This window comes from Ambystoma mexicanum, chromosome 2p, assembly GCF_040938575.1.
Source record: "Ambystoma mexicanum isolate Mex_15411 chromosome 2p, UKY_AmexF1_1, whole genome shotgun sequence".
NCBI classification, from domain to species: Eukaryota; Metazoa; Chordata; class Amphibia; order Caudata; family Ambystomatidae; genus Ambystoma; species Ambystoma mexicanum.
Window position 1 is genome coordinate 591,820,161 of NC_090923.1, and position 23,252 is coordinate 591,843,412.

Sequence of the window (23,252 nt, forward strand, 5' to 3'; positions counted from 1 at the left end):
TCTCCAATCTCTCAGTCACCTACTACCCTCACATTCACTAATTCTCCTATCATAACTTAAATTCCCAAACCTTTGCTCTGCCTGTCATGCGCATACTCCCTAGCACTGTCACTTTGCTAAACCACTAGTCCCTGCCACATTCCCAACCAGACTCCCAACTCACACCTTATTCTCTTCAATCCAATTTGCAGTCTCCAGTCCTTCATTCTTTCTCAGTGTCTCTTTTCACCAATCTTCCCCTCTTTCCCCCAATCCCTGGCTCTTTCTGCATCTCATGTCCTTTCTCCCAACATATCATGCCCTATCCCCTTCCTGTCGCTATCCCAATCTGCTGCTCGGCCCCTTTCTTGCCCACTGATCCATCTTTCCTCTCTGGCTCATGACTCAAAGCTTCCCTTCTCGTCCCTGGCCCAACACTCCCTCCCTGCCCTCCTTGCCAGTCTTTCCCTCTTAGCATGACTGTTTTAAAAAATGCATATTTCATGTTTTTTGGCAGGTATTTTTTAACAGTCTGGAGATTTTGTATAGGCATAGGAAATGCATTTGCCAGGCCCAGCCATAGTGGTATTAACTGGCCATTGATGGTAGCAGGTGCAAATGGTGCAAGTACCTGGGCATCTAATAGCAGTGCATGTCAAATGGCGAATACTTATACACAAGCCAAAACTGTTGGCTTACCAATGCTTGTTTTAACAGGGCTTCAGTGAAGGATATGCATAGTGCCTATAAATCGAGTGGCTGAAGGCATACCTGGTTAAGACATTTTTATTACACGAGTAAGTAGTACATTTACCACTTCCATTAAGTCATTGACTCTCAGAAGCCTGCTTTGAGAAAACACTGGCAGGCACGTCAATCAGGCTTGAGTAAAGCAAGCTTAAAGAGTTGTCCCCTTGGGGGTTGGGGGTGTTTGAGCAGGGAGGTGCAGGAACAGGGTGGGAATAACCACAGGGATTAGCAAGGCCATGGGCAGCCAATGGGTGGGAAAATAGCCAAACACTTTCAAGCGTTGTGTCCCTCCTCAGATGCCATTTCTCCATAACTGCACTCTAATGCAATAGTTTCAGCTAATAGAGTTGCTCTACCACCTAACAGATCTAATTTCAAGCATTCAGTCATTGCCTTCACCTTGCTGTTTTGATTGCGGGAATCCTGCCGACCCCAGAATGAAATACGTCAACATAGTTACACACAAGCTAGGCTGTTGGTTTACTTGAGCCAACTATTCACAGCACTTAAAAAATGCACAGGTCTCAGCAATACTGCATGGCAGGCAATTACGGCACAACAACTAGCTATCAATTGCAAGGAGGAAGATCTTGGAGAGATCATCTGTCTGTCTCTTCTCCTTCAATATGTATCCGCGTTGTCAAACAGCCAGCGACACATTAAGTCATACCAGAGTGGGTAAATACCAGCACCCCAGTAGTGGTATCAGGTAATAAAATTGTGGCAAAAATGCTGCTGGTAAAAAAATGCAGTGGTTTGACCCGGTAAAAGTGTTCCCCGTTATACCATTTAAGCTGAGCAGGGGTTGCGGGGGTGTCCCCCGCTCCCCTTCAATGGTATAATGGGTCTGCGGGGGTGTCCCCCGCATCCTTTACATGATTGTGGCGCAAAAAACCATGGCATTTTTGCCCCAATATTTTCTATTCACGGCCATTTTTGCTGCGATTTTAAGACATGGAACCCAGTAGTTTAAAGCCAAACTTTTCCAATGATGGTAGGCCAGCACCTACCGTAGCAGAATTGCAGGGAGCGTATCAGGGCCTTTTGACCTTTTTTAGGGTTGAAAGGCACTGGGGCCCCGAGCAGCATCGGCGTGTTGGCAGTCTTTTGGCACAGAAACATACTTGTTTAATTTAAGGCATTGATTCGGGGCGTTAGACGTGCGCAGGGCACTCGTTTCAGGCTGCCTCAGATCCGCTATCTGCTAGGCAACGTTCTTATCGTCTCGTCTTTTTATTCAGGTTTTCCCAACAATGCAACCCTCCTGTTAAAGAGGAATTAACAACTTTTCAGTGGTTGTTAAGTGTTTCAGCCCCTACTAGCTGCCAGTCCTGTTATGATCTACAGCCATTAACCTCGTTGCATTCTTTTGGCTTCATTATAATTGAAATGCCTCACAGCTGTCTATGTTTTTCCAGTTGTACAGCAAAGGGGCCCCCCAGAGATCGTGTTGAAACGGCCCGACACATTCAACCAGCTCTGCAGAATTGTATATCCAGTGGTGGAAATGGAAACCATTTGAAGGGGAATCCCACAAGGGCTAGGGTGGGGGCGGAGTTCGGAGGAGGCAGAGTTCAGAGGGGGCTAGAGCTGGCAGTTGAACTCCGATCAAAGGATGTTCGAAATGGTTTAAAAATTTAGCAATTTCTTTCATGGCTTGAAAAGTACACAAACCATAGTAAGATACGCACACAATTTGGGCGTGCATCTTACTATGGTTTGTGTACTTTTCAAGCCATCTTCTCAAGACTACAAATACCAGAATCTGTTTGGAAAAGGCCAGGATCACACAACCCCCAGCTTTGTGGCTCGATTATGTGCTGCTCTGTGTGTAGTGTGCTCGCAAAGAGCATTTTACGTTACCTTGCCCGCAAAGCTGGGGGCTTGGCGATCATTGTGTTTTCCAAATGGATTCTGCTTTGTGTGCGCAGTGTGCTTTCTGCTCTGTCACAGGGTCTTTGACCCTCGGTGAACCTGGAGGTTCATTGCAAGAGTGGGGGTGGGGGTGAGCCACGAAAAAAGTCCTGTTACTTTTCCCTCAAATGCAGTGCGTGCAATTCCATACAGTCTCATTCACGCCGCCAAACAGGCCACCCCCGCCCCAATCGATCTACTTTTTTTTACTAACATTAGTGGCAGATGTCAAGTTACCACATAACAAAACAAAAAAAACAGTAGGATCATTACAGATGCAGAAAACTCATCTATAGAAGGCTCTGTCCACGCACTCTGGGGCAAAATACGTGCAAAGCTCCTAATTTGTATACAGATTGCACCAACAGAAGTGATTTCACAGAAAAGGACATTGCAAGGAGCATCGCTCTGACCTGGCGGAATTAACACCACCCGCCTGCAGGCGGAAATGGAAACACTTGCTCTGTCATAGACGGAACCAATGTTTCCATGGTCCCCATCCCCATGGAGTCCTATGCGACTCCATGGGAATGGGGATTTACAGGATTCCGCCTACAGAATTACCAGGTCACCGGGGTTGTAATGCCCCGGTGATTCCGGCAAGCATGGAGGCGGAATGGTATTACCGGTCCGGCAGCAGCCTGCCAGTTTTTCCGGCACGGCTACCGTCGGACTAGTAATGACGCCCTATGGGACGAAAATAAAACAGGAGTAGAGAGAAGGGGGATACTATGCATCCATTTGGCACCCCACTGAACTTGGTGTGTGCCAATCTCTCAATAGAGTTTTGGGAGAGATACTAATTAAGTATCTCTCTATCCTTAAGAACTGTAGTTCCTCGAGGATACAGAAAAATAATCTTAAAGGAGGACCCTAATGGTCCCCAGTAATACTGCCCATAAAGAGCTGTATGCTGCAGTAGTAAAAACACAGACGCCTTTAAGAGCTATGGAGCAGACCGACTCCATAGTATAGGTAGAATAAAAGAAATGGTGTTCCAAAAGACAGAGCCCACAATAATTAATGAGTGGAAAAAGGCTCCCCACATTCAGGATTGAAAGAAAAAGGTCCAGAAGTCCAGCAACAAGTGCCGGGGGTCTCAATAGGAGATGGGATGAAGCAGTAAAATGATTAATCTCCCTAACAATATGAATGGAAAACAAATGGAAAGAATGCAGTAACCGCCTGAAAATGTATCATTTTATTTGGAAGATGCATGGTATATTTCCCATTCAAAGATGGCTGCTAGTTTCAGCTTGTTTCCAGAGAGCTTCCTTAAGGACAGTCATCCAAGAATGCCAGGACCATGGAAGAGCTCAGAGCTAAAAGAGTTCCCGAGATGGGCAGGAATAGGTGGGATTAGCTATAGGGATTAGCATGGCTAAGTAGGACAGGGATCCTTATCATTGGGGCCCCTGCTATCTCTTTCCCTGCCACACTCTGGCCACCCTCCGTGTGCCACCTCCCCTCATCCTCCTGTGAGACAAAAAAACTTGGTATCATCTTCGCCTCCCCTCACATCACGGACCTTGCCAAGAAGGCCCACTTTCAGCTACACCTGCTCAGAGGCATTCTCCCTTTCTTCACCTTCCCCCAGAAACTCAATGGGCCTCATTACTAGCATGGCAAGTATGCATAAATGCACTAACTAGCCCATGTGTGCTCTGTAGCTTGAACTCTACTCAGTCTATACCGCATGTCTTTATTTTGCCATTGTGCCACTGCAAATGCACTAACTAGCCCATGTGAGCTCCGTAGCTTGACCTCTACTCAGTCTATACCGCATGTCTTTATTTTGCCATTGTGCCACTGCAAATGCACTAACTAGCCCATGTGAGCTCCGTAGCTTGACCTCTACTCAGTCTATACCGCATGTCTTTATTTTGCTACTGTGCCATCACAAATGCAATATCTAGCGCATGTGTGCATTGTAGCAAGAACCTTATTTAGTCTGTACGGCATGTCTTTATCTTGCTAAGGTATCACTGTAATGGCACCATCCAGCTCTTGTGAAGCCTTCTAGCCAATATTTCCACTTAGCCTCTGTATTGCATCTGTGTGACCTAGCCTTCAGTGCTCTGCATTGTAATAGCCTTACCGACTGCAAGTGCACGTTCCGCTTTGTACTAATTCTATTTAGCCTTCCCATGCTTTCAGACTCCTGATTGTTACCCACCTCGGCTCTCTCAGATAGACTAGCTTTATAGCCTCAGCTCTACCACCCTCCGAATCTTGGACTGCATGTAATTCTAGCCAGGAACCACTAACATTTGATAATCGCCTCACCTTACCTATACAGTGATACCATGCTACTACACCCTTCCCCAAGGCAACTGCTCTCTTCACGGAGGACAACGCTCTGTGCACTGGGGGTTTCCACCAATATACTACTTCTAGCACTAGCTAGCCTAGCTGAAATCAGCATTGCACGATCTGTAATTATGACCCTTACATGTAGACCTTCGACTGCCCTCTTGAGCGTTGAGATGCCTAACATCTACTTAAATGACCCCGTTTCATGGCTAGACCACTTCACCAAAAAACCCACACCTAACCAACCCTGTTTCACTCATTTAAGAAACAAAAGATTAGGAACTAGATTCCAGGGCAGGATGGGCCATCCTTTACACCCTTGCATCCCGTCCAATCGCTTAACGCCTAGCCCGTCCCACCAATCTCCCATTTCATGTACTCCTGTTCACTCCCAGACGGTCTCAGCTCCACCAAGAAAAGCCACACAGATCAAGGCTGCGCTGGTCAATGCAAGATCCCTTGCAGCACACGCACTGGACATAGCGGATCTCATCAAGACTCAAGAGCTTGATCTCCTTGCCATCTCAGAAAGCTGGCTGCACCCCGCCTCTGGCCCGGCACTGTCCTTGGCTATCCCCCCCCCCAATTATACCATCTTGAGATGCGACCGCACCTCCAGAGGTGGCGGGATTGCATTCATCCATAACAATTCTCTTGGACTTAGAACCCTCCCAAGTACAAACTTGGAATCGGCTGAGCTACTCTCTGTCAAACTTCATATCTGCCAATCAAACAGCCACTCTACATCTAATATACAGACCACCCGGTCCTCCCACAACATTTGTGGACGACATCACGTCCCTAGTACTCGACAAAGCTAAAACGAATTCTCAAACAGTCATCCTTGGAGATCTCAATCTAGGCTACCAAGACCCCAACGACCTCACGGCCACCGACCTCGCTAACACCCTCACCGATTTAGGCTTCTCCTATCATATACATGAACCTACCCACATTAAAGGGAGATCCCTAGACTGGCTAAGCGACACTAATTGCAACATTAGCCTGCTCTCTAATGTTCCGTGCGCATGGTCAGATCACCACATCATCACCTTCACTATTGAAGCAGCCCGCTTGCCTAAACCGCCCATTGCCCCTGCCATCCTCACCAGAAACAAAAAGAAGATCACTGCCGAAAAACTTCTCCCCCTTATCCTTCCTGCACTTAACAACGTCACTAACCTCTGTTCAGACCCCACCACCCTGGCTGATACCTACAACCAGACAGTGCTCTCAGGTATAAACTCCATCGCCCCTCTTAAACTAAGGAGTCCTAAACAGCATGCGCACCTCAACTCGTGGTTCACACCTCAGCTTAGAGTGTTGCACAAAGAGAAATGTATTGCGGAGGTTCGTGGAAAAGTCACCTGTCTGATGCCCACAAGGAAAGTCTATTCCTTGCTACTCTCAGCTATAAAGAAGCCATCTTACAGGCTAAAAAAGATTCCTATAATAACCGCATCCTAACAGCACAATCTAACACTAAGGAAATATTCAAAATCCTCAAGGAACTTGAGACTCCTGCAGCACCCCCCCAACTCCTGCACTAAAGATAGCACCTGGTGCTCCAACAAACAGTCAGCACTTTTGGGCAAAATTGCAACCCTCCAATCCATAATTAAAAACAAACAAAACTCCTTACAGTCTGATCAACTCCTGACCGTTCCCACGCCTAACACCGGCCAAACTAACCTTCTCTGTAAACCTTTCGTATTCTCCCCCCTCACCACTCGGGAGGTTGAAGGGATTATAAAAAATCTCAAACCCTCCAACTGCCAAGGTGACCCCTGCCCTGCTCCCATCATCAAGGAAGCCTCACATGAATTAGCCCCCTTCATCAAGGCCTTCATAAATGCCTCCTTCAAAATGGGCATTGTCCCTGACAACCTCAAGGATGCCTGGGTAATACCTTTACTCAAAAGGCCATCACTCGACCCCAATATAACTACCAATTTCAGACCCATCACCACTGTCCCCTTCCTCCTCAAGATCCTGGATCGTGCAGCATACCTGCAGATCAAAGACTATCTTGAATCAAACAACCTTCTTGGATTAAGACAATCCGGTTTCCGCCCCAAACACGGGACTTGAAAACTCAAATGGAGATTCTAAAAGACAATGGGAAGCTAGCGCTACTTCTTCTCCTAGACCTCTCTGCGGCATTTGATCTGGTCAATCACCAAATACTTTGCCAACATCTCAAATCAGCAGCCCACTTCTCGGACTCTGCCAATGCATGGATCCACTCTAAGCAATAGATCCATGCAGGTCCTCTCGCCGTTAGCATCTGCTGACCCCTCACCAATTCATTGCGGCATCCCTCAAGGGTCCTGTGTATCACCCACCCTCTACAATGTGTTCACCAAACCCCTCTTCGATGTGCTCGACTATCTGGGTGTCTCCTACATCAACTATGGGGGCGACACCCAGATACTCATTCCAATCACTGGTGATCACATAGTCGATTCCAAATCACGGAACGAGGTCTATCTGGTCATCCAGGCCCGGATGGCACAACATGAATTATGCCTTAACGACGAAAAGACAGAGCTACTATTACTAGGCTCGACTCAAGGTCTCAGCAAATTAGACCAAGCCTTTAAGTCGTTCAATATCGACGGCAATGACATCAAGGTATCGGTAGAAACTAAAACCCTAGGTGTCTACCTGGACTCGACCCTCTCGCTGAACAGGCAAACCAACGCAGTTAGGTCGGCCTCAGCCTACACCTGGAAACTTATCACCGCCTGTAGACCTTTTCTCAACCCACACAATTGTATACATTGGCAAGAACACACATAATGTCAAAAATCGACTACTGCAGTGCCGTCTATCTGGGGACCAGTCAGTCTAACCTCAACAAACTGCAAACAGTCCAGAACAGTGCCATCAGGGCCGCCCTCAACATCCCCAGGCGATCCCACATCTCCAACACCCGCTCCGACTTACGTTGGCTCCCAGTAAAACATAGCATCGCTTTGAAAACTCTAGCCTTGACCCACAAATGCCTGGACAACAAAGCACCACCTTACCTAGCCTCTCGACTCACACTCCACACTTCCACGCAACCCACTAGAACTCCACATATTTATAGCCTCATCATGCCCAGATTCAAACTCCAAAAAGCTGGTTGGGTGAGTTTCCCTGTCCTAGCCACCAAGCTTTGGAACTCCTTGCCCACTCCTATCAGAACAGAGCCTTCTTTCCTAACCTTTAAGAACAAAACCAAATCCTGGCTGTTCTTGCAGAATGTATGAAACACCTACCCAAGATATGGCTCTGTCTTGTAATATACTGTAACTGTGTATATATCTACTGTATTGTGTTGTAAATATTTTCTACATTGTATGTATGGTAACTGCTCTCAAGAAGATGCACCCGGTTGCCCGAGGGCCTGGTTGCGCTTTACAAATAAAATAAATTACAAATGGCAGTAGCCGTGCCCGTATGGCAGGCACTGCGACCGCCATGCTCGCCACCGGCACCGCCTCCCGCGATTGGGCAATAACCGGTCCATTACGAGATGAGTGGCCCGGTAATTGCCCATTCGCGGGAGGAGGTAACGCCAGGCTCCCGATCCCCATTCTGCCCTATAGGGCAGAATGGGAGTGGGGAGCATGGTTGCACTGGCACCGTTGATAATGGTGCAATCACAAGTTCTGCTTGCGGGTGCCGCACAGCCTGCCAGGTAAGACCTGGCGGGCTCTCAGGAACCCGCGAACAGAACTCGTAATGCGGCAGCCCAGTATGAACGGTGCCTCACCGGCACCGTTCATACCGTGGTCGCCACAGTTATAATGAGGCACAATATTTCCAGAGCTCTGGTCCTCTCCAGGCTGGACTACTGCAACAGGTTCTTCCTCAATCTGCCCAACTCTTCCCTTAGCCCCCTTCAACTAATCCAGAATAGGACTGCAAGGCTTATCCTTGGCCTCAAGCCCAGGGGCTGCATCTCTCGAGCCCTATAATATCTCCACTGGCTCCCGGATGCTGCAAGGATCAAGTAGTTTAAGAACTTCTGCACCATCCACAAGGCTTTCTGGAGACTGGGACCCCTCTACATCCAACTTTCTCTCCCTAAATACCTCCCTGCTAGAGCCCTTTGGTCGTCTGGCTCTAATTCTCTTGCAGATCAGTCGCATTTCCAAGCAGAGAGAGGGGGGGTAGATCTCTCTCCTCCGCAGGTGCCTCCCTCTGGAATGGCCTCCCTGCACCTCTCAGACTTGAGCCGGATCACCTTATGTTTTGGAAGCTTGTCAAGACCTTCCTTTTCTCTTCTTCCTTCCTTCTCCCCCTCCCCTGCTAATGTCCCCGTTTGCTTCCTGACTGGCTGCATGGTTCCTTCAGAGTCTTACAGGGCCCCAGAGCCCCCTAATCCAGTCTACCCCTGCACTTGGTCTCCTGTGACCCCCCCTTCCCCTCACAACCTGCACTTGCCCTCCCTTCTGGGCCCCTTCCCCCGCACTAGCCTGGCTGAGCCTACACCCTTGTAACCCTTCCAGCCCCTTACCTCACACTTAGCTCATGGACCTTCCTTCCCCTGCACTCTCCGCTTTCTCCAGGCTCTGTTCCACCAGGCCTCCCCTGGCACTTGTTTTTCTCACGGGCCCTTCTGCTCTGACCAGCATCCCCTGTCCCCTCTCCCCTGTTCTTCTCTTTACTGCACTTGCACGATCCGAATGTCACAAGGCCTAGTAGGATTGTTTTTGTTTTGTCCTCCCTTTTCCCCCCTCCCTCTTGTCTTGTTGTGCCTCGAAAACCCATTGTGTATAGGCACATAATAAATACTGAAGAAGTTTAAAAAAAAAAAAAAAAGGAAATGGCTAGGGTCAATAACCAAACACCAACGCCAAAATACACTGTGTGTCCCTCCTCAAATGTCATTTATGTGTTCCACTTGTCACAAGCCCTTCTCCCTAGGTACACATGAATCAGTATTTTAATGCAATAGTTTGGACTATATAGGTGTCTCAAGCGACACTTAATAGCCCAAACATAAAATCGTTGTTTTTGCAGGCGTTTGTTCAAATACCTCGGATTTCACATTTGTTTTAAATAAAAAGGCAGATTTAACATTTCTTTGTATCAAATCACAAGATTGCTAAACTGAGGGTGTGGGGAGGTGGGTGGGAGGGCAGGGGGCTGCACAGGGTGTCTTCCTATTAGCCCTTAGTGATACCATAACAGGGTTGCTTTTTAAGACCTCATTTTCCTACAAGTGTGTTGGGGAGTGGGCTGGTGGCAGCTGTAATTTATTTTTGCCTTCACAAGGAGTTCAGTCATTCTTACAGCATTAGTAGCAAAATGCACCAGTATGATAGCCATTGGTGCACTAATGTATTTTTAGGTCCTACCACCAGTTTTCTTTTGGGCCATCTCTTGGTCTGAGTGGACCAGGAGGAAGGCCTAAAATGGCTGTTCCGACGCGGACCCAACCTTGCACATTCTAGAGGTTTAAACTGGGCTAGCCTGGTTTTCTGACCCAGACTTATGTAATACACAGCCCGTGTGCGTGGACTTGATGTTTGGCTGTTTTCAAGGCCAGACGTCTTGGCTGGACGCCAAAACCTGTGTGTCCCCGAATGGTGTGGAACTGTAGGACTTTCTTAGGCTATCCTCTGATTGAAGGTGGTTGTGTAGGGGAGGCACGGTCAGTATCTAAGAGTTGCTTACCTGAATTGCTGGAGGATTGCCTCAAAGATGGGCGCTTACATCTGAGGACCTGGTTTTACCATAATGTCTGGACCCGGGTCCTTTGTCCTTGTCACATTTTCTTCTTAAGGTGTTTAAAGCCCTTCCCTATCTTTTCCCGGTTGTCCTTGCTGGTTGGACTAGCACTCTGTTCCAGAGACTGTTTCTCATCATTGCTGTGCTGCCTCCGTGTGAAATCCCTCTTTACCAAGCACCTTGAGGTAGGCAGCCTCCTTGGCCTCGAAGAGCGGTGGGTCCCCAATACTCCATTTCAGCTCCAACCTGGTTTGTCTCCATCCATTGCTCCTGTTGTGGGACTGTTTCTTTGTTGGCTGGTTGCCCAGTCTTGCCCACTGATCTGGCGACAGTCACTTGGTTGCATTTCTCAGTCTCCCTGATGCCATCATCTTTGCTCCTGCTGCTTAGGGCTGGTGGTTTAAAGGTAGTAGGATTCTTCTTTGTGTCTGTCTGGGTCGTTGTTGGTCCATGGTTCAAGTGCCTGGGTACTAGATCCTTGTCTCAGCCCTATAAAAGAAACCCTGTACTTACCAGGTTTTTAAGCTATTTCTAAGCTGAATCTGAAGTGTCTGGTGCCTTAATTACTTGTTCCTGAGTCCTCTGGTCCTTATATATACTTTCCGATTGTCTGTAAGGGTACCCAAAGGTCCAGATGTAGAGGGGCTTTACAGGCCTCCCTCTATTGAGATTTACCATCGAGGCTACTCCTGCTTGGTTTCCATCCTCATCTGGCTGGCCGGGTCTTGGACCTGGAGTGGGAGCGGTGTCTCCTCTGGTGCTCCCCTTGCAGCCGGTTGGCTTTTTAGCTGCACTTGTGGGGTAGAACAAGTACTTACCTGGCTTTAACCTATAACCCCAACTTACCTGTGGACTTTGTCCCGTTATTTAGTATGTGGAAAACAACTTTCAAAAACTTTTAAACTCCTCATAAAGTGACTAAAAAGGGTGTTTCCTTGAACGTGGAAACCAATCAACTGGACTTTCAGACGGAAACTGTAATTAAAAAGGGACTTCAAAGTAACAAATCACTGTACTCCACAGAAATGTGTAGGTTATTTTGTTTCCACCTATTTCAGGATTATAACCAACTGTATTCAGACCTTTGGTGGCCCTCTATGCATGGTTTACTTTGTTTCACTCCTACACATAAGTATTTGGTTTACTTGTGAGTCACCTGTCTTACTCTGTACTACAGGTTGTGGGGAATACTAGGATTGTTCATCTATTGGCTTTTGTGGGTCTGGTTTATGACCAAGCAATGTGTCTTACCTTGGTCTAGGTATCCTTTTCTCCCCACCCTATAAAGGTAAAGGGAGTACCACCAAGTAAAGGCCTTACATGATCTTTTTGAGTGGAAAGGGTCTTACCTATGGAGCTTTTCCATATTGAAACATCTAGTGATTGTTGTGACAAGGTCAGGGTCATGACCGTGTCAAAAGAGAGGGGGGGGGGGGTGTAGGGACCTTCTCACCCTGGGGCAGGAGACCCATCAACTCAAATGCCAGAACCAGAAATGTGAAGAGGGGAGTCCCCAGACCCCGGAAAAAGAACATGTGCCACAAATGTCAAATATTATACCACTCTGTCTCCCGATGCATCTCCATACAGTTGCTGGCCACAGTTGTCTCTTCTTTTTTAGGACAGCATCTCCCACAATCCACCTGGAAGCAGCCACGAAAACCCACACCTGAATCCACAGAATGGGGAAAATTGCAAAAGGAACATCAAGACCACCCAGGAGCCTTCACCACATTATACAAGTGACCAGAAACCCAAGAACCCCGAAATCGCACCATCAAAGTAGAAACACGAATATCCAGCCATTTAGCATGCCAAAGAAACAGGAACTGTTGTGAAAACCTCCCACCTGGGCCTTGGGGAAAAGACACGCACTGATTGGTGCAATGTATACTTTGTGTGCTGCAGTCAATGGAGCTTTCAGTATATCACAGTAGTGTAATTTCTTGGGCTGTCTATTCAGACCAACTGTACCTACCCACCAGCCTATTCCCCTCCCTGGAGTGGAGCCAAGACTGATCTGCCACTGCTACCCCATAGAGTAAATATGGCCTATCTTTTTTGTTAGTGCCCAGTCTCGCCTTAGAATGGATGTCACACCCCTCGCCAAAGGGTTTTGGAAAACATTCCCCAACAGAAGTTAACAGTTGAAACAGTTACTGCTTTTAGTAAGTCCTTGTACCAGAATGAAGCTTTGATTTGTACCTGGTCTTTAATTTAATTGGTGACATCTAGTTTAAATGTCTGTTAACGTGTCCCATTCATTGAGCTGTCTGTACCCACCATCAAGTGCAATTCTTTGGCTAGCACTATGTTACAAAATGTATCCTAAGGTTTATCATATTCTAATCATTCATAAAGCTCATGAATGCTAGCCATTGTCGTCTTGTGGTTTTGCCTCTGCCTGCTTTTCCTACAGCAAAACATGTTTCCAGATCTTTAATTAAAACAGTCTAAAAAACCTAGACATTAAGCTTTTTTGGGATGGTACCAATTTGGATTTATGCTTTAAGCCACTGTCTTGTAAGGTTTCCAAATGTATACCCCAAATAAGTTTCCCGTCTGGGTTGACATTCTACTCGAAATCAGGACTGCAGTTCCTCTTTCACCCTCATCAGGTCAATCCATATAGCGGTCATTTGCAATAAGATTTGTGTTTCTATGGTGGGGAAGACATTGGCCTCATTATGACCCTGCCGGTCCGGAAAGAACGGTGGTGGTAAAACCACTGCCACCGTTCTTTCCGGACAGGCTGATTAAGGGACCTGAAGGCGGGAGGTGTCACTCCCGCCAGGTCTGACCTGGCGGGTTTAACACCACCCGCCTGCAGGCAGACATGGAAACACTTGCTCTGTCATAGACGAAACCGCCGTTTCCATTGTCCCCATCCCCATGGAGTTCTATGGGGCTCCATGGGAATGGGGACTTACACAATTCTGCCTCTGGAATTCCCGGGTCATAATGCCCTGGTGATTCTGGGAAGCACGGAGGCGGAATGGTAATACGGGTCTGGCGGTAACCTTCCGGTTTTTCCAGCTCGGTTACCGCTGGACTCGTAATGAGGCCCATTGTTTTTCTTGTTTTCTCAACAGGTTCAGCAAAGAGTATTTTCAATCCCCCCTATTTATTTCAGTTTCTGTTCTCCTTTCATGGATAGTTTTTTCCCCCCATTAATCTTAATTTGATATTAATTATTGTGTAAGGTTGGTCCGATTGGCCGCCGCCTGATACAATAGGGAAGAAGTTCCCATGCTGGATGGTGAAGCCGGCTATGTCCAAAGGCCTCTTCCTAAGGCCTGAGACCTCTGTCTGTGCCAGCCCATGGCCATGCCTGTGTACTCCTCGTAGAACACCACTGCCAGTATGGTTGCTCCATTCACCATACTCCGAGGTAAGGAGTGCCGCTTCCTCGAGCAACATGTATAGCCACCATATATATGATCTTCCTAACAGCGTTCTCTGCCTGCCATCCCCCCCACTCTCTTCCTACCTCCACTGCCCCAAGACCTCACCCGTGTGATCCGACAGCAGGAAATCAGCGTACTGCCTACTCTGTTCCCACTGAACGCAGCACTGCTCCGAGCCTCCACCGCCAATATCCTCTCACCATCATCAGCAAGTCACGACCCTCCCCGCCTCACCATTCCAAAAAGAATGCTAGCACTGTGTATACATTGCTTAAGCCTAGCCACGCAACACAGCCTACCATGACTACCACAACATATGCCACTAAACTACCTCACACACTCCCCCCAGCACTAGGACTGGAAGGCCACTATATGACCCCTACTCACACAGAGAAAGACAGGCCTACACTGACACTGCCCCACCCTAGTTGCTTCCTACCTGCGGTAGACCCTGCAGGCTTCTCATCCAACACCACACTACGCTATGGGCGCCTACCAGTACTAGCACCAACACACCATTTCACTTGCCACAGCCCAGCCCCACTGCGGCACACCGGTCCAGGCATTCATGTGCGCTCACTGGCCCTACCTAGCCTCTGCTTACCAGCACTAGCAGACTACCCTGTCTGCCATACAGCCACTACTGCACCGCGCAGCATGCGCCAACAAGCACTGAGGACTCACCGCTCTGCGCATACCTCGTGTCTGCCCAGCCCCCCATCTACCGCCGATAGTACCAACTCCAGCAGCCCACCCTGCTGGCCGTATGCCAGTCTCCACACTGCATCCAGGGTAAGCACCTCCTACCAGTACCAACTCTTGCAGACGGTTTATAGTCATAATCTCGAATTTAGAAATCTCGAGAAAAAAAAATGTCGAAAAAAAAGCCCGAAAAAAAAAATGTCGAATTTTTTTTTATGACTTTTTTTTCGAAATGGGGGGGTTCCCCCCCGTCCCCCCCCTTTTTATTTTTTTTTACCTTATTTTATTTATATATACTAGAGCCCAAAAAAAATATATAAAAAAAAAAATTCGACATTTTTTTTTCTGCCTTTTTTTCGAATTTTTTTTTTGAGATTTCTAAATTCGAGATTATGACTGACCACCCTTGCAGACCACCCTGCTTGCCTTACAAATACCACCATGCTGCACACAGGCTCAGATCGTCTTTTCACGCTCATAGCCTGCACTCAGTCACCAGCCACACCACAGAGGCTCCCCCTCGCAGTATCCTAATACATAACTCTTTTCTGAGTTACCGGACTTCAGCCCCCAGCCACCCCCAACAACTTATGTCTTACAAACAATCAATCTTATCGAACTCTGATCTAGCCCTTCACCAATTTTAAAATGTTTATGCATCTCGATCAATTCCAGATCAATTGTCGCCCACACTGCTGACATCCATGCTCTTATAATCGCTAATAACATTGACATACTGGCCACCACTGAAACTTGGCTTAACCCCACAGATGGCCTGACACTTATCTATCGCGGTTCCTCGCACTTATGCCATACTCTGTGAAGACAGGACCTCTAGAAAGGAAGGCAGAGTCGCCTTTATCTACAAGAACCCCATTCTATTTCGCTCTATTGCGACCATCCCAATCCTTCATTGCGAATCCATCTGCTCCAAACTTAACTGCTTGCCTAACTTATCCATCCCCTCTACCTTAACTACCGATTCCAGGACTTTCTGCCTCTTTTGACGATGACCACATCCAATCCAGTTCAGCCACCTCAAACCCACTACTCAGCTCACCATTCTGGGAGACTTCAATCTGCGCTAGACACAGACGCCACAGCCCTCGCCAACCTACATCTGATCTTAGCTGGACCCAACGCATTGTCAACCCTACCCATCTCACAAGGCCGTACTTAAGACTGGCTTCAGAACCACATTTCTATCCTCTATACATTGCCCATGGACCGACCATCACAGCATAACCATCACTGTCCCCATCCCAAATAAATGTTCCAAAATGTTCATCCCTTTACCACCTACCCTAGCACAAAGCTCCTGCAACCTAACTAGCGACCGTCTTCTCCCCTTGCTTAGCTCTCAGATACCTGCCCGCCATGACATCACCTAAATGCTAGGTAACGCTTTTGAGCACCTCGCCCTTCTCAAGCAGCATGAAACGAATAATACTAGGCACAATAAGGCCTGGTTCACCGCAGAACTCAAGTGCTACTGCGAGAAAACGAGCAGCAGAAGCTGCCTGGCAGAAGGCGTCTTTGAAATACAAACAAACCATCCATGCGACCAAAGCAACCTCCTACAAAAAAAGGATTGCAGGGGCCTCATCGAGCTCCAGAGAACTGTTCACCATCCTTCGTGAATTGGAATCTCCCAATTCTTCAAATTCAAATCTATCTCGAGGAGTCAGACCTGGCCACCATCATGAAAGGGCTCAAACCGTCACGCTGCAAACGGGACATTTGCTCTGCCGCCCTGGTAAAGGAATTTGTAGAATCCCTCCTCCCACTCATCATCACCATTGTCAACTCATCCTTTGCCTCAGGCATTGTCCCCCCTGTCTTAAAGAGTCCTGGATCACCCTCCTGCTCAAAACGATTCACTAGATCCAACTATCCACACCAATTACAGACCCTCCACAACTGCTCCCTTCCTCCTGTTAATCACTGACACCCAAATACAAGATTTCCTAGAAACCCATCACATTCTCAGACCACGCCAGTCCGGCTTTCACCCTAGAACTGGGACAGAAGCAGCCCTCCTCGACCTAAAGAACCAACTTGACAATGCTACTGATGCAGGAAAACCGTCACTCCTCTTGCTTCTCGACCAATCGGCAGCCTTCGATCTCGTTGACCACAATATGTTATGCCACCACCTGACTTTGGTCAGACGTTTCACCCCTGAAGCTGCCAGTTGGATCGCCTCCTTCCTCCATAACAGAATATCCAGAGTCTTTGCAGGTGAGGCTGCCGCGCTCCCTACTCTTAACTCTTGCGGGGTCCCGCAAGGCTCCCGTGTCTCACCCACCCTGTATAATATCTACAGAAAACTGCTATTTGACCACCTTGACTCTCTGGGAATCTCCTTCACAAACTATGCTGACGACACCCATATCCTCATCCCTCCCTTGAGTGACCATGCGCATGACTCCACCAAGGTGAACAGCATTTATGAAACGTGAAGGCATCATGAGTCAGACACAGACAACAGGTTTAAGTTTTCTTAACAAGCTTTATTTTAACTTAAATGTCAGGATGGAGTAAGGCCTAACTTGCCATATGATAAGGTGGGATTTCCCTACCTAAAGAAAACTAAGGCTAGTCTGCATCAGGAAGTCCAAATCAAAAGTCGGTCTGTGTCCAAAACCTATATTTGCCCTCAAAATAAATGCATACAATTTGTAGGGATGTCAGCATTACAATGAATAATGTTTAACAGTTAAGTTCTGAGCTTCTTACAGCTCTGGGCTTGTAGTCAGCTTCCCTTCCTCAAGGTCATAGTTAGTTCATCAAATACAGGGGTTCCTTTCCCCTAGTTATGATATGATATGGCATTTATAACGCGCCTATACACAAGTGTTATAAGGCGCAACGAGGCAAGGGAGGGGGAACAGAGCGAAGACAGAGACAACGATCCTACTAGGCCAGGTGTCATTCAGATCGCGCAAGTGCATGGGAACCGGGAAGGGAGAGTAGTACATGGGATAAATAGAATAAATAAACAATAAGTAAAAATACAGCTAGCTGGTGGGAAGTGCAAGGTTAAGTGCAGATATCAGGTGTCAAGTACTGGTAGGGGGAATGTAGGGATACAGAAAACTGTCCCCAAGTGCGAGGGTTGCCAGGAAGCAGTGCAGGTGTGCGACTGGCGGGAGAGGGGGCCTGGGCCCGAGATCAGAGGGTGGCCAGGTGACCAGTGCAGTTCCAGTTTCAGCCAGGAAATTCAGCAGGGGAGAGGAGGATAGAAAGCAGAAGCAACAAGAAAGGTTTTGCAGTGCTTCTGGAACCAGAGATGGTTCTCCTCAAGTTTCAGGGAGGCTGTTCCAGAGGGAGGCCCCAGCCGAAGAAAGAGATCTACCACCAACTCATTGCTTGGAGAGAGTTAGAGGCGGATGAGTGAAGAGCTCGAGAAGGAAGATATTTAGCAAGAGAGAGTTGAAGGTATGGAGGCCCCAAGCCCCAGAAGGCCTTGTGGACAATGCAGAGGGTTTTGGACTTAATCCTCGCAGCCGCTGGGAGCCAGTGCAGAGATTTTAGTCCTGGAGAGATATGATCCCTGGGCTTGAGGCCAAGGGCAAGTCTTGCAGTCCTGTTCTGCATGAGTTGCAGAGGGCGGAGAGTAGAAGCAGGCAGATTTAGAAAGAGGCTGTTGCAATAGTCCAGCCTAGAGAGAACCAGAGCTCTGGAGACAGTGAGTTTCTGAGGGAAAGGAGAAGAAAAGAAGAATACCTCTGAGGAGGTGCAGCCGATAGTGTGACTTCTTAGAGACGTCAGAGATGTGAGGAGAGAAGGAGAGTGTGGAGTTGAAGATGACCCCGAGGTTTTTAGCCTCGCAGGTTGGAGCAGGAAGAGGGCAAGAGGACGGCCAGAGGGTGACAGGAAAGGAGGGAGCGGGTGTGCTGATGAGGAGAATCTCAGTCTTACTGGCATTAAGGCAGAGATCATTGGCGGCACATAACTCCTGGATGGAGGACAGACAGTCAGAGATGAGAGAGGGAGAAGAGGTGGCTGAAGGTAGCCTGAAAATGAGCTGAGTGTCATCCGCGTAGCACTGGAAGTTGGGGCAGAGCGCGGCAATGCGGTGGGCAGTATAGTTCATATTGCATCAAAACAAAAGGGGGGGTTTCCTTGCAGGGGTTCCCTTCCCCTAGTGTTCAAAACTTCCAGCTTTCAAAACAATACAATTCCTTGAGATGCTTCCCAAATCCATTAACACTTTTCACTGGTTCACCATAAATAGACATCAAAATCACTTTAGCAACTGTGGCAAAACACAAGCTTCCTTATAGTTACTTTCATTGGCTTTTTCCAAAAGGGCCACTCGGTCTAGGCACAGTTGTCCGACCACACGGTTCACCCATTACAGGTCACCCAACTGATACCCATGCTCATCTGTTTTTCATCAGCAAATGTCCACTGCTTTTCCTTGACAGTGTAGAATTACTCTTCCAACACTTTGCCGTGGCTAGTTTGCCCACCGTTCTTTTTGTTACACTTTTTGTACTCTTCTGGCTATTGCCAATACAGGTTTCTTCTTAACCTGCAGTTCCTTGAACACTTGGCTTGTGTCAATGCTTGTTTCTCTTCTCATCTCCTTCTTGAGTTTCTATTTGCTTTGCCAACACTTGTATTTCAACCAGTTCACTCTGTGGTATTTGCCACTTGTATCTCCTTGCTTTCATTACATTGACTCATGCTTATTACTTGTCTTAGTTCTGTGCGGTATTCAGAAATGCTTCTTTACCTTTAGAAAGATTCACAACTTGATTTGGTTCTGCACGGCATTCATAAAAGCTTATCAAGCCTTCCAGCTCGTTTGGTATTCAAAAATCATTGGTTTCAGCCTTGCAACTATATTCAGTTTATTCAAGATTTAAAGGCACTTATATCAGAATTCAAAAGTGCTTCCGATAATTTCCAGTTTATTCGATATTGAAGAAATGCTTGCTTCGGAATCCCGATGCGCCCCGGTGTGAGTGTTCCTTGTTTACACTCACCAGCTTCAGGCCGCAGCTCCCATCAACTTTGTTCCCTTCTTGCTCTGTATTCAACTTCCACTGTCTCCACTCTTCCCTCGCGGAGGTCAGAGAGAGCACTGCTCGCTCTCCTAGAGTTCCACGGTGACCGGAGTTCTTGGGTGCCCCAAAGCTCCTTCTGCTTGCGCCCGACACAGAGGGTGTGCAGGCCTCCCAGACCTTCTCTGGCCCGGCCCTGGCCCCAGCATACCTTGTCCCTACTCAAAGTGGCTTCCAGCACCCGTGTCTACCGCTCCTGTCTCTCTGGTCCCCCTCTCTCCAGCTGCAGCTGGCATCCACACTTCAGCCTGCTCTTGCTCTCCCTCTCTTGCGGACATCCCGCATTTTTATATTCGTTAGGCTTGCTTAGTGACCATAGGTGGAGGCCATTTAGTCCAATTGCCTGACCATAGTTAATGGGACATGCCTGGCTGTTCCATATGAACTCTTACATAGCCCTCTTCTTTGTCTCAGTAGCAGTGGTGTTTGGGGAGGTTTACCTAAAACAAAGTGTTCATAACTCTTTGTTGTCTCTTTCTCACTTTAGTATTTTCTTGATATTTGTCTACATTAACAAGATGAGGCCGATGCGTATCTGCATTAAGAATATTGAATATGAGATGGATATATGATTCTCTCACCCAAATGAGGATGTGTCCTCTAAGTTGGTCTCTTCCTCGTCTCTGTATACAAATTGCATTTCTGGGGGACTTTGTGTAGGGGAGAAAAATGTAAAGGCTGGCTGACAGCAACCTACCAAAGCTGTTGGAACAGAAGATTCATTTTGAAAAGGGAATGGGGGGATACTGCGCGTCTCACTTAAGTACGTCCACTCCCCAAGTTCCCTCTACCCAGGTGATCCTCCCTCGCATACCAACCCCCAGGGTCGAGATCCAAAAGCGATGGCCTTTCCCTGGCCACTTGAGGGGAGGATTTAGGGAACAAGAAGTGAGGAAGCCCTCAGGTTCCTCACATAAATGATACAAACGTGGATGGCCCTACATAGTCTTTGCCTGAATGATGAGAAAACAGAGCTTCTGCTAGTTGGCAGGCCAGTCCTCCTTGCAAAACTTGACCCAGCCTTCCACTTCAACATTGATGTCCACAATATCCCAATCTCCTCTTCGGTGAAAAGTGTGGGCATCCATCTTGACACCTAGGTCAATATGTCCCACCAAATCAACCACACAACCTATTGAGCAGCATAACCTGCGAAGCTCACCCGAGGTAGCAAACCATTCCTATCTTCAGATAATCGCCTCACTGTTGCCCATGTCCTCGTGGGCTCCAAGCTGAACTATTGCAATACCCTGCTGTGCGGCACCTCCGAAAAGAATGCAAACAATCTCCGAGTTACCCAAAACAATGCACTCTGTGCTGCACTGGACCTGAATAAATACGACCACATCTCTGAAGCTAGAGGATCTGACCATTGGTTTCCTGTTTGAGAAATAATTAAATTCAAAATCCTCTCTATTACCCATCGCTGTTCGTCCGTCAAGCAACACCCCCACATATCTAGCTCAGAGACTCATCACACACATATGCCTACCAGAACACTTAGATCCACCCACAGCCACTGCCTCTTCATGCCAAGAATCAAACGCAAAAGAGCAGAGGGTGGTGGGAGAAATCGAGCTTCCCGGTGGTGGCAGCTAGCCTCTGGAACAATCTACCACTCTTCCTTCGATCTGTACCCTCCTATCCTCTGTTCAGGAAAAAGCTCAAGACATACTTGTTCAACTAACTAATACTGTTGCTATCAAAACTATCATGTCTGCAACCAGCACCTAGATGCTCTTGGGCTTTGCGTGCTGCTACAAATGTAAAAAATAAATAACTAAATAAAACAAACCAAAATCACAAATACAATACTTTTTTTTCATTATTAAAAAAGTCTGAGGAACTTGCAAAGATCAATTTCTAACATTCACGTGGGTCCGGTTTGGGGAAAAAATGTAACCGTGTTCAAACACAGAATGGTGAAAGTGTTGTGTTGTGTTTCTGATACCCCAATTAACCTACCAAGAACTGTAACTTGGTTGTGCAACCACGGCTACCTTTGGTGAGCAGAGGACAGGACATTCAAGGGTGACCACAGCTTGGTGAGGGACTTCCCTAGAAACTGAACATTGTGCCTGCGGAGATTTCTTCCAACACCTTACATGCGATGTGTGCATGACGTCCACATATTCATACCAGCTGTCTCTCGCAGCTTCTCTTCACACTTCAGCCTGTTACTGGACCCACCAGATCCAGCAATTACCTCTATCCTTTGTCCAATAGGGCTACAAACCAAAGCGATTAGCCAGAAACTTAAAACAAACTAAAATGTAGAAAGAGCACAACTACACCTGGCCCAGCAAGAGAGATAACCAGGAGGCATATAGGAGTGATGGAATTAAGGGCACGGCTTGAATTACAATGCGGCAGGTGAAGGTTAAGGACGCGAATGACATTTATGGCACCAGTTTTGTGAACTCACCTGTCAGACACTTGCTCCTGCGTGAGTTTCTTGTCACTCTGGAGAAGGATGGAAACATAATGCCTGATCATCCCCACAAAGAATGTTATGAAAACAATGGGTAGGACCACCCATAACCGGATATTGGAATCCAACAGCAGCTCCGGTTCTGTCATTTTTACAGTGAAATCTGATTAAAGACAATAAACGTAAATGTTACCTTATGAAAAATGTAAAATGAAAATTTAACAAAAATATTGCTGACCAGGATTACCTCAGATAAAATATTCCAAATGAAAGACCATAATACATCTAAATCACACAGGTTTTTTCACTAAAATATAATACTGCAGTCCCACTCCCAAACCCCTCATTGGACCATTCTGGCCTAAGTGGCAATGCAAGTCATTCCATGGATCTTGTTGGACCTCGGCCCTATGTACAATGTCTGAACGGTGAATGACGTGTGGATTTGGGCACGCTGGAATATGCCTGGTCGTTGTGGGGAAACGGCTGCAGTTGGGATGGCAGAGGTCGTAGAAAGCAGAAGCAGCTCCTGTGATAGCAGCATGATTAAGATGATTCCATTATGGAATCGGCAGCCGCTCTATACTAGACAACAGTCAATATAAAGCTACCCCCTGGACACCAGCTCAAGAGCACGATTATGTGTCAGCACCCAGCTATATCTGCGCATGTGTTGAGTCATGGTTCTCCATTTTATAATTGTGCCCGTATTCATCTTCACAACACCTGCTAAGTCAGATAACAATAGCGTGTGCGTGCGTGAGCTCTTCAGAACAAGAGCCTCTTCTTCCACAGACCGGTGTAATGCAAGAACAAAATACTGCCCTTGTATGTTCACTGGTGCAGAGGAAGAATCCACCCCCTTGGTTAAACTCAATATAAACAAAGCAACGATCAGAGATTCTCTTCTCTTCTAAACTGTAGTTAACTATCTGGAAACTAAGGGTTGTAATC

The 23,252-nt window shown here is 47.3% G+C and overlaps 1 protein-coding gene across 2 annotated transcripts in view; it reads right to left on the reverse strand.

Moving 5' to 3' along the window:
• EMC3 (ER membrane protein complex subunit 3) overlaps window positions 1-23,252 on the reverse strand; it is a 302,422-nt gene that overhangs the window by 213,255 nt on the left and 65,915 nt on the right. For both annotated transcript variants that reach the window (XM_069644093.1, XM_069644094.1), the window contains one exon: window positions 22,293-22,461. In XM_069644093.1, the coding sequence (XP_069500194.1) occupies window positions 22,293-22,447 (155 nt within the window). In that variant the 5' untranslated portion in view covers window positions 22,448-22,461. The remainder of the gene's footprint in view (window positions 1-22,292; window positions 22,462-23,252) is intronic.